At 48.5% G+C, this 16,860-nt stretch overlaps 1 protein-coding gene across 10 annotated transcripts in view; it reads left to right on the top strand.

Moving 5' to 3' along the window:
- Positions 1 to 16,860, top strand: part of LOC130290823 (diacylglycerol kinase eta-like) — a 1,161,394-nt gene that overhangs the window by 870,352 nt on the left and 274,182 nt on the right. For all 10 annotated transcript variants that reach the window (XR_008847710.1, XM_056538928.1, XM_056538925.1 and 7 more), the window contains one exon: positions 6,547 to 6,654. Coding sequence is in view for 9 of the 10 variants with exons in the window: in XM_056538928.1 (XP_056394903.1) it covers positions 6,547 to 6,654 (108 nt within the window). In the remaining variant the exon portion in view is untranslated. The remainder of the gene's footprint in view (positions 1 to 6,546; positions 6,655 to 16,860) is intronic.

Genomic DNA, 16,860 nt, shown 5'->3' on the forward strand with positions numbered 1-16,860 from the left:
TGCCAACACTTCCATACTGTGTCATTCAGCCACTTTATGGTCTCCTCATGCTTCAGCCTCATCCAAGCTGTGTCATTCAGCCACTAAATGGTCTCCTCATGCTGCGAACAACACCACGCTGTGTCATTTAGCCACTATATGGTCTCCTCATGCTGCCAACACCTCCACACTGTGTCATTCAGCCACTATATGGTCTTCTCATGCTTCAGACTCATCCATGCTGTGTCATTCAGCCACTATATGGTCTCCTCATGCTGCCAACACCTACATGCTGTGTCTTTCAGCCACTATATGGTCTCCTCAAGCCGCCAACCCCTTCACGCTGTGTCATTCAGCCACTATATGGTCTCCTCATGCTTCAGCCTCGTCCAAGCCGTGTCATTCAGCCACTATATTGTCTCCTCATGCTGCCAACACCTCCACGTTGTGTCATTCAGTCACTAGATGGCGTCCTCATGCTGTCACCACCTCCACGCTGTGTCATTAAGCCACTATATGGTGTCCTCATACTGCCAACACCTCCACGCTGTGCCATTCAGCCACTATATTGTCTCCTCATGCTTCATCCTCTTCCAAGCTGTGTCATTCAGCCACTATATGATCTCCTCATGCTGCCAACACCTCCACGCTATCTCATTCAGCCACTATATGGTCTCCTCATGCTGCCACCACCTCCACGCTGTGTCATTTAGCATTTATATGGTCTCCTCATGCTTCAGCCTCATCCAAGCTGTGTCATTCAGCCACTATATGGTCTCCTCATGCTGCCAACACCTCCACGCTGTGTCATTCAGCCACTATATGGTCTCGTCATGCTGCCAACACCTCCACGATGTGTCATTCAGCCACTTTATGGTCTCCTCATGCTGCCAACACCTCCACGCTGTGTCATTCAGCCACTATATGGTCTCCTCATGCTGCCAACACCTCCACGCTGTGTCATTCTGCCACTATATGGTCTCCTCATGCTATCACCACCTCCTTGCTGTGTCATTCAGCATTTATATGGACTCCTCATGCTTCAGCCTCATCCAAGCTGTGTCATTCAGCCACTATATGGTCTCCTCATGCTGCCAACACCTCCACGCTGTGTCATTCAGCCACTATATGGTCTCCTCCTGCTGCCAACACCTCCACGCTGTGTCATTCAGCCACTTTATGGTCTCCTCATGCTGCCAACACCTCCACGCTGTGCCATTCAGCCACTATATGGTCTCCTCATGCTTCCAACACCTCCACACTGTGTCATTTAGCCACTATATGGTCTCCTCCTGCTGCCAACACCTCCACACTGTGTCATTAAGCCACTATATGGTCACCTCATGCTGCCAACACCTCCACGCTGTGTCATTCAGCCACTATATGGTCTCCTCATGCTGCCACCACCTCCATGCTGTGTCATTCAGCCATTGTATGGTTTCCTCATGTTTCAGCCTCATCAAAGCTGTGTCATTCAGCCACTATATGGTCTCCTCATGCTGCCAACACCTTCATGCTGTGCCATTCAGCGACTATATTGTCTCCTCATGCTGCCAACACCTCCACGCTATGTCATTCAGCCACTATATGTTCTCCTCATGCTTCATCCTCATCCAAGCTGTGTCATACAGCCACTATATGATCTCCTCATGCTGCCAACACCTCCACGCTGTCTCATTCAGCCACTATATGGTCTCCTCATGCTGCCACCACCTCCACGCTGTGTCATTCAGCATTTATATGGTCCCCTCATGCTTCAGCCTCATCCAAGCTGTGTCATTCAGCCACTATATGGTCTCCTCATGCTGCCAACACCTCCACGCTGTGTCATTCAGCCACTATATGGTCTCGTCATGCTGCCAACACCTCCACGATGTGTCATTCAGCCACTTTATGGTCTCCTCATGCTGCCAACACCTCCACGCTGTGTCATTCAGCCATTATATGGTCTCATCATGCTGCCAACACCTCCACGCTGTGTCATTCAGCCACTTTATGGTCTCCTCATGCTGCCAACACCTCCACGCTGTGTCATTCAGCCATTATATGGTCTCCTCATGCTGCCAACACCTCCACGCTGTGTCATTCAGCCACTATATGGTCTCCTCATGCTACCACCACCTCCTTGCTGTGTCATTCAGCATTTATATGGACTCCTCATGCTTCAGCCTCATCCAAGCTGTGTCATTAAGCCACTATATGGTCTCCTCATGCTGCCAACACCTCCACGCTGTGTCATTCAGCCACTATATGGTCTCCTCCTGCTGCCAACACCTCCACGCTGTGTCATTCAGCCACTTTATGGTCTCCTCATGCTGCCAACACCTCCACGCTGTGTCATTCAGCCACTATATGGTCTCCTCATGCTTCCAACACCTCCACGCTGTGTCATTTAGCCACTATATGGTCTCCTCATGCTGCCAACACCTCCACACTGTGTCATTAAGCCACTATATGGTCACCTCATGCTGCCAACACCTCCACGCTATGTCATTCAGCCACTATATGGTCTCCTCATGCTGCCACCACCTCCATGCTGTGTCATTCAGCCATTGTATGGTTTCCTCATGTTTCAGCCTCATACAAGCTGTGTCATTCAGCCACTATATGGTCTCCTAATGCCGCCAACACCTCCACACTGTGTCATTAAGCCACTAAATGGTCTCCTCATGCTGCCAACACCTCCACGCTGTGCCATTTAGCCACTATATGGTCTCTTCATGCTGCCAACACCTCCACGCTGTGTCATTAAGCCACTATATGGTCTCCTCATGCTTCATCCTCATCCAAGCTGTGTCATTCAGCCACTATATGGTCTCCTCATGCTACCAACACCTCCACGCTGTGTCAATTAGCCACTATATGGTCTCCTCATGCTGCCATCACCTCCACGCTGTGTCATTCAGCCACTTTATGGTCTCCTCATGCTGCCAACACCTCCATGCTGTGTCATTCAGCCATTATATTGTCTACTCATGCTGCCAACACCTCGACGCTGTGTCATTTAGCCACAATATGGTCTCCTCATGCTGCCAACACCTCCACACTGTGTCATTAAGCCACTATATGGTCACCTCATGCTGCCAACACCTCCACGCTGTGTAATTCAGCCACTATATGGTCTCCTCATCCTGCCACCACCTCCATGCTGTTTCATTCAGCCATTGTATGGTCTCCTCATGTTTCAGCCTCATCCAAGCTGTGTCATTCAGCCACTATATGGTCTCCTCATGCTGCCAACTCCTCCATGCTGTGTCATTTAGCCACTATATGGTCTCCTTATGCTGCCACCACCTCCATGCTGTGTCATTCAGCCATTGTATGGTCTCCTCATGTTTTAGCCTCATCCAAGCTGTGTCATTTAGCCACTATATGGTCTCCTCATCCTGCCAACACCTCCACGCTGTGTCATTCAGCCACTATATGGTCTCCTCATGCTGCCAACACCTCCACGCTGTGTCATTCAGCAATTATATGGTCTCCTCATGCTGTCAACACCACCACGCTGTGTCATTTAGCCACTATATGGTCTCCTCATGCTGCCAACACCTCCACACTGTATCATTAAGCCACTATATGGTCACCTCATGCTGCCAACACCTCCACGCTGTGTCATTCAGCCACTATATGGTCTCCTCATGCTGCCAACAACTCCATGCTGTGTCATTCAGCCATTATATGGTTTCCTCATGTTTCAGCCTCATCCAAGCTGTGTCATTCAGCCACTATATGGTCTCCTCATGCTGCCACCACCTCCATGCTGTGTCATTCAGCCATTGTATGGTCTCCTCATGTTTTAGCCTCATCCAAGCTGTGTCATTCAGCCACTATATGGTCTCCTCATGCTGCCAACACCTCCATGCTGTGTCATTAAGCCACTATATGGTCTCCTCATGCTGCCAACACCTCCACGCAGTGTCATTTAGCCACTATATGGTCTCATCATGCTGCAAACACCTCCAAGATGTGTCATTTAGCCACTATATGGTCTCCTCATGCTGCCAACACCTCCATGCTGTGTCATTTAGCCACTATTTGGTCTCCTCATGCTGACAACACCTCCACGCTGTATCATTCAGCCACTATATGGTCACCTCTTGCTTCCACCACATCCACGCTGTGTCATTCAGCCACTATATGGTCTCCTCATGCTTCAGTCTCATCCAAGCTGTGTCATTCAGCCACTATATGGTATTCTCATGCTGCCAACACCTCCATGCTGTTTCATTTAGCCACTATATGGTCTCCTCATGCTGCTAACACCTCCACGCTGTGTCATTCAGCCACCATATGGTCTCCTCATGCTGCCAACACCTCCACGCTGTGTCATTCAGCCACTATATGGTCTCCTCATGCTGTCAACACCTCCATGATGTGTCATTTAGCCACTATATGGTCTCCTCCTGCTGCCAACACCTCCACACTGTGTCATTCAGCCACTATATGGTCTCCTCATGCTGCCAACACCTCTACGCTGTGTCATTCAGCCACTATATGGTCTCCTCATGCTGCCAACCCCTCCACGCTGTGTCATTAAGCCACTATATGGTCTCCTCGTGCTGCCAACACCTCCATGCTGTGTCACCATTGATTGGTTAGATAAATCTGCTAGCAAAACCGTTAACAGATTTATTTAACCAATCAATGGTAACAGGAGTCATCCCGGAAGATTGGAAATTAGCAAATGTCGTGCCCATTCACAAGAAAGGTAGTAGGGAGGAATCAAGCAACTATAGGCCATGTCTTTGCCTATAGCACTGAATATTGTCACCTAAGGCAAGATGGCTGCCAGTTCATTTGACCTATGACCTTTATGTAAAAAAAAAAAAATCTTAAGCGCAATAGTACTGTCCTATTGTGCACAGAAACATAAGTTTTTAATTAACAGTGTAGATATTACACACATAAATATTACACACATAAATGTTATTCGTGAGCGGTGGCCATATGGATTATGCAAATGAACCAGCTTTAACAACCTTGGTACATGAGGTAACCATGAACATGTCTGCCAAATTATACGTAATTGTAACATGCGGTTTCAGAGAAGATGTTTGTAGAATATTGTGCAATTCAATATGGCGGCCACACCATGTGAACAAAAGTCTTATAACGAAAAATCTGACTCTGCACAACAGTGTAACCACACACAGTGACTTATCTATCTGCAGCTTTATCTGTTGCAGTGAAAAAGATTTTTTAATATTGTGCAAAATTGGCTCGAAAACCAAGATGACGGCCTTACCATGTGACCTATGACCTTTATGTATTACATAAGATTATGCACAGCTCAGGGGCCTTCAACTGAGCATAGTCTCATGAGTTTAGCAGTAACAGTGCAGCATATATAGGCATGTGAAGTTTGTGGCGGAATAATAGTAATAAAAATAATAATAATAATCTGAACAATAACAATAGGTGCCCAGTGCAACTTCATTGCTTGGCCTCCTAATAATCTGTGTAAAAACAATAGGTGTCCTATGCAACTTTGTTACTTGGCCAACTAAAAATAATAATAATCTGAGTAAAAACAATAGGTGTCCAGTGCAACTTTGTTTCTTGGTCATCTAATAATCTCAGTAAAATCAATAGGTGTCCAGTGCAACTTCGTTGCTTGGCCACCTAAAAATAATAATTATAATCTGAACAAAAACAATAGGTGTCCAGTGCAATTTTGTTGCTTGGCCACCTAATAATCTGAACAATTACAATAGGTGTCCTATGCAATCGTTGCTTGGCTACCTAATAATCTGAGCAAAAACAATAGGTGTCCAGTTTAACTTCGTTGCTTGGCAACTGAATAATAATAATAATCAGTGTAAAAACAAACGGAGACCTATGCAACTATGTTTCTTGGCCACCTAATAATCTGAGCAAAAACAATAGGTGTCCAGTGCAATTTTGTTGCTTGGCCACCAAATAATTATCTGAGCAAAAACAAAAAGTGTCCTATGCAACATCGTTGCTTGGCCACCTAATAAAGGCAGGGGGTGGTTTATCATTATGGGGCAGTGAACTTCGAGGATAATAAAATTTAACAAGATCATAAGAGGTACTCTTTAATGTATCTTGAAATGCAAAATATTTTCACAACTATTTAAGTTTATGGCACAAACCAGATATTGAAAGCGCATGGCTATTTTTAAGCTCAATGCAAAAAGTGCAATTTATGCAGCTTTAATGCATCTTGTAAAGCAATATATTTTCCCAACTACCCATCTTTTAATGAAAAGAACTACGGATTGGTTTCTCAGATAACAAGGATCTCAGGTGCATTGATCTGGGGCACAGATGGTGGTGATTTGATGTGCACACAATTGTCTGTAATGTGCATGTTTCACTGGTAAAATGCCTGTGAATTAATGCATCAAAAACACTTTAGGAGAAACTATTGCCAGTCATCTGGCACCATTACCGAAATCAATGCCCTGACTTGACAGTTTAGTATTTCATCTCTACCTGTACTACATGTACTGTACTGATCCCTATCACTACTATATGTTCTGTATGACTATCTAACTGTAGTACATTCACTGAACTGCATTTATACGTGTTTTTTTTCTTCAGACAATTCTCAGAGAAATGCACTATGAATAATTACTTCGGAATCGGATTGGATGCCAAAATATCTCTAGAGTTTAATAACAAGAGGGATGAACATCCCAAAAAATGCAGGTAGCAATCATTTTCTCTGTTTTCGATTTAAAGTTTTTGCACATGTATCAGCAATACCCAGAAAGCTGCATTATTATTGCACTGTTCAATATGAAGTAAATTGTGCATTTCTAATTAAAGAGACAGTTGTAGGATTTGTTACTGCACAGATGCAGGCTTTCATGTGCTTTTTGCCCTAAATAGAATTGTATTATGGATTGAGTCCAGTGGTTATATGAAGTCATACATAGGTGCAGCTGAAGCTGTACAGAGATAAAAAAAAATATAAAGAGCCTCTAAAGCACGAATTAGGGATTAACTATTATACTAATAAATACACATGAAATTAATAAAAAAAAAAGTTTATTGTAATTTGACTAATATTTTAAATATTTCTACTTCTATATACTTTTCATTTAAAATTAACAACTGCTCTTGATGTCTTGGTATGTTTCTCCAGTGACTGTGAGACTATGTTCACATATAGCAAAAACAGGACTCACCTCTCCCATGCATGTGAAAATGATCCTCTTCAAGCGTTAACAGTCCGAGTCCACGAGCAGAAAAATCACAGCACTGACAGTTAAAAAAAAATCACTTTTATTCCTTCTCATAAAATCATGATACAAAAACAAAGTGTGGTGCAGCAAACATAGGACAAGACCATGGCGAGTTGTTCCTCCTACTGATCTTACATGTTTTCACCCTACCAGTAGAGATGTTGCGAACAGTTCCTGGCGAATTTCGCATGTTCGCGTTCGCATCGCCAGGCGAACATATGTGAAGTTCAATCCGCCACCTATACTTTAACATTGCAGTAAAATTTGACCCTGTGAGTCAGTCAGCAGACACATTACAGCCAATCAGCAGCAGTCCCTCCCTTCCAGACCCTCCTACCTCTTGCACGAACGCCATTTTACCCTCATTCAGCATGCTGCAGGCTTAGGAAGTGGAGGGTCAGAGAAGCTGCTCCTGCTGTATAGGGAAAGCAATAGCTAGGTTGCTGCTAGGTGGTGTATTCAGGGTCCAGTTTACTCCTAAAGTGTAACCAGTTTACTCACTAGTGTAACATCTGCTTTAAGGACAGTACCCAAAAAAGCCCTTTTTAGGGCTGAAAGATATCAGTCCTGGTTGGGAGGGAATCGCTGGTTAAAAGGGGTACACCAGAATCAAACGTAAGTTCCTTCAAGCAACTAACTACTACAGTATTCAAAGGGCTGAAAGATATCAGTCCGTGTGTTTTGCAACAGCTGTAGGCACCCTGGTTGGGGACCACTACTTAAAAGGGGAACTCCACTGGCAAGCTTTTTTTCTTTAAAGCAATTAACTACTACAGTATTCAAAGGGCTGAAATATATCAGTCCGTGTGTTTTGCAACAGCTGGAGGCACCCTGGTTGTGGACCACTGCATAAAAGGGGAACTCCGCTGGCAAGTTTTTTTGCTCATTGTCACACTAGTGCAAATCACATTAGGTGTGACAGTTGTGCAAATAAATAAAAAAACTTTTTGGGCTGTTAAATAAAATCAATCAGTTGTCACTGTTAGTTCACGTCACAGTTGCCATTTTTCTTGCCTGCAGGGCAAATTGTGTCACCCTAGTGCAAATCACATTAGGTGTGACAGTTGTGCAAATAAAATAAAAAAAACCTTTTTTGGCTGTTAAATAAAATCAGTCGTCACTGTTAGTTCACATCACAGTTGCCATTTTTCTTGCCTGCAGGGCAAATTGTGTCACCCTAGTGCAAATCACATTAGGTGTGACACTTGTGCAGATATAACCAAAAAAATGACAGGCAGAGGAAGGCCACCCCGCAGGGGCCGTCTTGGTGCTGGGATTCCCTTTGGCCCTAGAATGGCCAGTGTTCAGAGGCCACGTACCCTGAACCCCAAAGTTCTGAGGACTTAGTTGACTGGCTATCACAAGACACCCAATCTACTACAGCTTCCGCTCGGAACCTTGACGCACTGTCCTTCTCCTCCTCTAGCTTAGCTTCGGGCACCTCTCATGCTACCACTTGCCCGCCTACCGCCACCACCAACACTAGCACCACAGCAGCTTTACTTGATCCGTCAGAGGAGTTATTTACACATCAGTTTGAAGACATGAGTGATGCGCAACCATTATTGCCAGAGGATGTAGTTAACAGGGATATGTCTCAGTCAGGCAGTATTACACACATGGACGTACGGTGTGATGATGATGTTGTACCCGCTGCTGCTTCATTTCTTGAGGTGTCAGATAGCGGTGAAGGTATTGATCATGACGATGTGTCCGTGGGTGCCCGCTAGAAGAGAAGAAGAGGGGGAAAGTTCAGATGGGGAGACAGAGAGGAGGAGGAGACGAGTTGGAAGCAGGGGGAGGTCATCGCACGGAGCTAGTGGCACAGTCAGACAGCATGCATCGGCAACCGGGGTCAGCCAGACGGGACACAAATCAACGCATGCTGTTACCACCACCAGAATGCCGTCATCGCAGAGCTCAGCAGTGTGGCATTTTTTTTGTGTGTATACCTCTGACAACATGCAAGGCCATTTGCAACCTGTGCCAGAAGAAACTGAGTCATGGGAAGTCCAACACTCACCTAGGCACAACTGCTTTGCGAAGGCACATGATGTCACATCACAAACGCCTATGGGATCAACACGTCAGTACAAGCAGCACACAAAGTCAAAGCCACCATCCTCCTCCTGGTCAAGCATCTTCAGCCAGGTCAACCACTGCTGCCCTCCTTGCCCCCTCTCAACCATCCGCCTCTCCGTCTCTCGCCTTGAGCAGTTCCTGCTCATCTGCCCACAGACAGGTGTCTGTCAAGGAGATGTTTGAGCGCAAGAAGACAATGTCTCAAAGTCACCCCCTAGCCTGGCGTCTGACAGCTGGCTTGTCGGAACTGCTAGCCCACCAGCTTTTACCATACAAGCTGGTGGAGTCTGAGGCCTTTAAAAAATTTGTAGCCATTGGGACTCCGCAGAGGAAGGTATCCGGACAAATTTTTTTTGCACAAAAGGCAATCCCCAACCTTTACTCCATTGTGCAAAAGGTAATTGTGGCATGTCTGGCACACAGTGTAGGGGCAAGGGTCCATCTGACCACTAATACCTGGTCTGCAAAGCATGGTATATCACCTACACTGCTCACTGGGCAAACCTGGTGACGGCTGCCAAGCATGGAATGCGTGGCTCTGCAGAGGAGTTGGTGACACCGCCGTGACTTGCAGGCAGGCCTGCTGCCACCTCCTCTACTCTTCCTACTCCATCCTCTTCCGTAACATCCTCGGCCGAGTCCTCTTCCACTGCTGCGTCTTGCTCCACATCACTGTCACCGTCAGCTCCCCAGGTGCTATTTCACATCCCGGATACGGCAGTGTCACGCCATCTTAGGGTTGACTTGCCTCAAAGCGGAGAGTCACACCGCACCAGCGCTCCTGTCGGCCCTGAACGCACAGGTGGACCAGTGGCTGACTCTGCACCAACTGGAGATCGGCAAGGTGGTTTGTGACAACGGAACAAATTTGTTGGCCGCATCGAGGTTGAGCAAGTTGACACATGTGCCGTGCATGGCACATGTGTGTAATCTGATTGTACAACTGTCACGATGCCGGCTGGCAGGTAGTGGATCCTCTGTGCCAGAGAGGGATTGGCGTGGACCGTGCTAGTGGATCGGTTCTAAGTCACTACTGGTTTTCACCAGAGCCCGCCGCAAAGCGGGATGGTCTTGCTGCGGCGGTAGTGACCAGGTCGCATCCACTAGCAACGGCTCAACCTCTCTGGCTGCTGAAGATAGGCGCGGTACAAGGGAGTAGACAGAAGCAAGGTCGGACGTAGCAGAAGGTCGGGGCAGGCAGCAAGGATCGTAGTCAGGGGCAACGGCAGGAGGTCTGGAACACAGGCTAGGAACACACAAGGAAACGCTTTCACTGGCACGATGGCAACAAGATCCGGCAAGGAAGTGCAGGGGAAGTGAGGTGATATAGGGAAGTGCACAGGTGATAACACTAATAGGAACCACTGCGCCAATCAGCGGCGCAGTGGCCCTTTAAATCGCAAAGACCCGGCGCGCGCGCGCCCTAGGGAGCGGGGCCGCGCGCGCCGGGACAGAACTGACGGAGAGCGAGTAAGGTACGGGAGCCGGGGTGCGCATCGCGAGCGGGCGCTACCCGCATCGCGAATCGCATCCCGGCTGGAGGCGGTATCGCAGCGCCCCGGGTCAGTGGATCTGACCGGAGCGCTGCAGTGAGGAGAGTGTAGCGAGCGCTCCGGGGAGGAGCGGGGACCCGGAGCGCTCGGCGTAACAGTACCCCCCCCTTGGGTCTCCCCCTCTTCTTAGAGCCTGAGAACCTGAGGAGCAGACTTTTGTCTAGGATATTGTCCTCAGGTTCCCAGGATCTCTCTTCTGGACCACAACCCTCCCAATCCACTAAAAAAAAGGTTTTCCCTCTGACCTTTTTGGATGCCAAAATCTCTTTGACGGAGAAGATGTCCGAGGAGCCGGAAACAGGAGTGGGAGGAACAGATTTGGGAGAGAAACGGTTAATGATAAGTGGTTTAAGAAGAGAAACGTGAAAGGCATTAGGAATACGAAGAGAAGGAGGAAGAAGAAGTTTGTAAGAGACAGGATTAATCTGGCACAAAATTTTGAAAGGACCAAGATAGCGTGGTCCCAACTTATAGCTAGGGACACGGAAGCGGACATATTTAGCGGAGAGCCATACCTTGTCTCCAGGGGAAAAAATGGGAGGAGCTCTTCTTTTCTTATCCGCGAACTTCTTCATGCGTGATGAAGCCTGTAAGAGAGAATTTTGGGTCTCTCTCCATATGATGGAAAGGTCACGAGAAATTTCATCCACAGCGGGCAGACCAGAGGGCAAGGGGGTAGGGAGGGGGGGAAGAGGGTGACGGCCGTACACCACGAAAAATGGGGATTTGGAGGAAGATTCAGAGACTCTGAAATTATACGAGAATTCGGCCCAAGGTAGAAGATCTGCCCAGTCATCCTGGCGGGAGGAAACAAAATGTCGTAAATAATCACCCAAGACCTGGTTAATTCTTTCTACTTGTCCATTGGATTGAGGATGATATGCAGAAGAGAAATTTAATTTAATCTTGAGTTGTTTACAGAGAGCCCTCCAGAATTTAGACACGGATTGGACGCCTCTATCCGAGACGATCTGCGTAGGCAACCCGTGAAGACGAAAAATATGTACAAAAAATTGTTTAGCCAACTGAGGCGCTGAAGGAAGACCAGGAAGAGGGATGAAATGTGCCATTTTGGAGAATCGATCAACGACCACCCAAATAACAGTGTTGCCACGGGATGGGGGTAAGTCAGTAATAAAATCCATACCAATCAGAGACCAAGGCTGTTCGGGGACAGGCAGAGGATGAAGAAAACCAGCGGGCTTCTGGCGAGGAGTCTTATCCCGGGCACAGATAGTGCAGGCTCGCACAAAGTCCACCACATCTGTCTCTAGAGTCGGCCACCAATAGAAGCGAGAGATGAGTTGCACAGATTTCTTGATGCCCGCATGACCTGCGAGATGGGAGGAGTGACCCCATTTGAGGATTCCGAGGCGTTGGCGTGGAGAAACAAAGGTCTTTCCTGGAGGAGTTTGCCTGATGGAGGCTGGAGAAGTGGAAATCAGGCAGTCAGGAGGAATGATGTGTTGAGGAGAGAGTTCAACTTCAGAAGCATCTGAGGAACGAGAGAGAGCATCGGCCCTAATGTTCTTATCGGCAGGCCGAAAGTGAATTTCAAAATTAAATCGGGCAAAGAACAGAGACCACCTGGCCTGGCGAGGATTCAGCCGTTGGGCAGACTGGAGGTAGGAGAGGTTCTTGTGATCGGTGTAAATAATAACTGGAAATCTTGATCCCTCCAGCAGATGCCTCCATTCCTCAAGTGCTAATTTAATGGCTAGAAGCTCTCGATCCCCGATGGAGTAGTTCCTCTCCGCCGGAGAGAAGGTCCTAGAAAAAAAACCACAAGTAACAGCATGCCCGGAAGAATTTTTTTGTAGAAGGACAGCTCCAGCTCCCACTGAGGAGGCATCAACCTCCAATAGGAAGGGTTTAGATGGGTCAGGTCTGGAGAGCACGGGAGCCGAAGAAAAGGCAGACTTGAGCCGTTTAAAGGCGTCTTCCGCTTGAGGAGACCAAGACTTGGGATCGGCATTTTTTTTGGTTAAAGCCACGATAGGAGCCACAACGGTAGAAAAATGTGGAATAAATTGCCTGTAATAATTGGCGAACCCCAAAAAATGTTGGATGGCACGGAGTCCGGAGGGGCGTGGCCAATCTAAGACGGCAGAGAGTTTGTCTGGATCCATTTGTAGTCCCTGGCCAGAGACCAAGTATCCTAGGAAAGGAAGAGATTGGCATTCAAACAGACATTTCTCTATTTTGGCATAGAGTTGATTGTCACGAAGTCTCTGAAGAACCATACGGACATGCTGGCGGTGTTCTTCTAGATTGGCAAAAAAATCAGGATATCTTCCAGATATACAACAACACAGTAGTATAGGAGATCACGAAAAATTTCATTAACAAAGTCTTGGAAGACGGCAGGGGCGTTGCACAGGCCAAAGGGCATGACCAGATACTCAAAGTGTCCATCTCTGGTGTTAAATGCCGTTTTCCATTCATCCCCCTCTCTGATGCGGATGAGATTATAAGCACCTCTTAAGTCCAGTTTGGTAAAGATGTGGGCACCTTGGAGGCGATCAAAGAGTTCAGAGATGAGGGGTAGGGGGTAGCAGTTCTTAACCGTGATTTTATTAAGACCGCGGTAGTCAATGCAAGGACGTAGAGAGCCATCTTTTTTGGACACAAAGAAAAATCCGGCTCCGGCAGGAGAGGAGGATTTACGGATAAAGCCCTTTTTTAAATTTTCCTGGATGTATTCAGACATGGCAAGAGTCTCTGGGACGGACAGAGGATAGATTCTGCCCCGGGGTGGAGTAGTGCCCGGGAGGAGGTCGATAGGACAATCATAAGGCCTGTGAGGAGGTAGAGTCTCAGCTTGTTTTTTGCAAAAAACATCCGCAAAGTCCATATAGGCCTTAGGGAGACCGGTTACAGGAGGAACCACAGAGTCACGGCAAGGGTTACTGGGAACCGGTTTTAGGCAGTCCTTGGAACAAGAGGGCCCCCAACTCTTGATCTCCCCAGTGGACCAATCCAGGGTTGGGGAATGAAGTTGAAGCCAGGGAAGTCCAAGGAGAATTTCAGAAGTGCAATTGGGGAGGACCAAAAGTTCAATCCTCTCGTGATGAGATCCGATGCACATTAGAAGGGGCTCCGTGCGGAAACGTATGGTACAGTCCAATCTTTCATTGTTTACACAATTGATGTAGAGGGGTCTGGCGAGACTGGTCACCGGGATGTTGAACCTGTTGACGAGAGAGGCCAAAATAAAATTTCCTGCAGATCCGGAGTCCAAGAAGGCCACAGCAGAGAAGGAGAAGGCAGAGGCAGACATCCGCACAGGCACAGTAAGACGTGGAGAAGCAGAGTAGACATCAAGGACTGTCTCACCTTTGTGCGGAGTCAGCGTACGTCTTTCCAGGCGGGGAGGACGGATAGGACAATCCTTCAGGAAGTGTTCGGTACTAGCACAGTACAGGCAGAGGTTCTCCATGCGGCGTCGTGTCCTCTCTTGAGGTGTCAGGCGAGACCGGTCGACCTGCATAGCCTCCACGGCGGGAGGCACAGGAACAGATTGCAGGGGACCAGAGGAGAGAGGAGCCGGGGAGAAGAAACGCCTCGTGCGAACAGAGTCCATATCCTGGCGGAGCTCCTGACGCCTTTCGGAAAAACGCATGTCAATGCGAGTGGCTAGGTGAATGAGTTCATGTAGATTAGCAGGGATTTCTCGTGCGGCCAGAACATCTTTAATGTTGCTGGATAGGCCTTTTTTAAAGGTCGCGCAGAGTGCCTCATTATTCCAGGATAATTCTGAAGCAAGAGTACGGAATTGTACGGCATACTCGCCAACGGAAGAATTACCCTGGACCAGGTTCAACAGGGCAGTCTCAGCAGAAGAGGCTCGGGCAGGTTCCTCAAAGACACTTCGAATTTCCGAGAAGAAGAAGTGTACAGAGGCAGTGACGGGGTCATTGCGGTCCCAGAGCGGTGTGGCCCAAGACAGGGCTTTTCCAGACAGAAGGCTGACTACGAAAGCCACCTTAGACCTTTCAGTGGGAAACTGGTCCGACATAATCTCCAAGTGCAATGAACATTGGGAAAGAAAGCCACGGCAAAACTTAGAGTCCCCATCAAATTTATCCGGCAAGGATAGTCGTAGTCCAGAAGCGGCCACTCGCTGCGGAGGAGGTGCAGGAGCTGGCGGAGGAGATGATTGCTGAAGCTGTGGTAGTAACTGCTGTAGCATAACGGTCAGTTGAGACAGCTGTTGGCCTTGTTGCGCTATCTGTTGTGACTGCTGGGCGACCACCGTGGTGAGGTCAGCGACAACTGGCAGAGGAACTTCAGCGGGATCCATGGCCGGATCTACTGTCACGATGCCGGCTGGCAGGTAGTGGATCCTCTGTGCCAGAGAGGGATTGGCGTGGACCGTGCTAGTGGATCGGTTCTAAGTCACTACTGGTTTTCACCAGAGCCCGCCGCAAAGCGGGATGGTCTTGCTGCGGCGGTAGTGACCAGGTCGCATCCACTAGCAACGGCTCAACCTCTCTGGCTGCTGAAGATAGGCGCGGTACAAGGGAGTAGACAGAAGCAAGGTCGGACGTAGCAGAAGGTCGGGGCAGGCAGCAAGGATCGTAGTCAGGGGCAACGGCAGGAGGTCTGGAACACAGGCTAGGAACACACAAGGAAACGCTTTCACTGGCACGATGGCAACAAGATCCGGCAAGGAAGTGCAGGGGAAGTGAGGTGATATAGGGAAGTGCACAGGTGATAACACTAATAGGAACCACTGCGCCAATCAGCGGCGCAGTGGCCCTTTAAATCGCAAAGACCCGGCGCGCGCGCGCCCTAGGGAGCGGGGCCGCGCGCGCCGGGACAGAACTGACGGAGAGCGAGTAAGGTACGGGAGCCGGGGTGCGCATCGCGAGCGGGCGCTACCCGCATCGCGAATCGCATCCCGGCTGGAGGCGGTATCGCAGCGCCCCGGGTCAGTGGATCTGACCGGAGCGCTGCAGTGAGGAGAGTGTAGCGAGCGCTCCGGGGAGGAGCGGGGACCCGGAGCGCTCGGCGTAACAACAACGCTTTGTGCTCAAGTACCCAGGATTACAGGATGTCCTGAAGCAGTCCAGGAAGGTGTGTGGCCATTTCAGGCGTTCCTACACGGCCATGGCGCACTTGTCAGATATCCAGCGGCGAAACAACATGCCAGTGAGGCGCTTGATTTGCGACAGCCCGACACGTTGGAATTCAACACTCCTAATGTTCGACCGCCTGCTCCAACAAAAAAGCAGTCAACGAATATTTGTATGAATGGGGTGCTAGGACATCATCTGCGGAGCTGGGAATTTTTTTGCCACATTACTGGAAGCTCATGCGCAATGCCTGTAGGCTCATGCGTCCTTTTGAGGAGGTGACAAACCTGGTCAGTCGCACCGAAGGCACCATCAGCGACATCATACCGTTTGTTTTCTTCCTGGAGCGTGCCCTGCGAAGAGTGCTGGATCAGGTAGTAGATGAGCGTGAAGAGGAAGAGTTGTGGACACCATCACCACCAGAAACAGCCTTATCAGCATCGCTTGCTGGACCTGAAGCAACGCTGGAAGAGGATTGTGAGGAAGAAGCGTCAGAGGAGGAATGTGGCTTTGAAGAGGAGGAGGAAGACCAACCACAGCAGGCATCCCAGGGTGCTCCTTGTCACCTACCTGGTTCCCGTAGTGTTGTACCTTGCTGGGGGGAAGAAGATTATACCTTCCCTGACATCACAGAGGACGAGGAACGGGACATGAGTAGCTCAGCATCCGTCCTTGTGCAAATGGGGTCTTTGATGCTGTCGTGCCTGTTGAAGGACCCTCGTATAAAAAGGATGAAGAAGAACGACCTGTACTGGGTGTCCACGCTACTAGACCCCCGGTATAAACATAAAGTGCCTGACATGTTACCGCATTACAGCAAGGCAGAAAGGATTCAGCAGGTCCAAAATAAATTAAGAAGTATGCTGTACACAGCGTATAAGGGACATGTCACAGCACAACAGGGATCTAACAGGGGAAGAGGTGAAAGTAATCGTCCTCCTCCTCCCACGAACA

Source organism: Hyla sarda, chromosome 9 (genome assembly GCF_029499605.1).
Source record: "Hyla sarda isolate aHylSar1 chromosome 9, aHylSar1.hap1, whole genome shotgun sequence".
Classification (NCBI taxonomy): Eukaryota; Metazoa; Chordata; class Amphibia; order Anura; family Hylidae; genus Hyla; species Hyla sarda.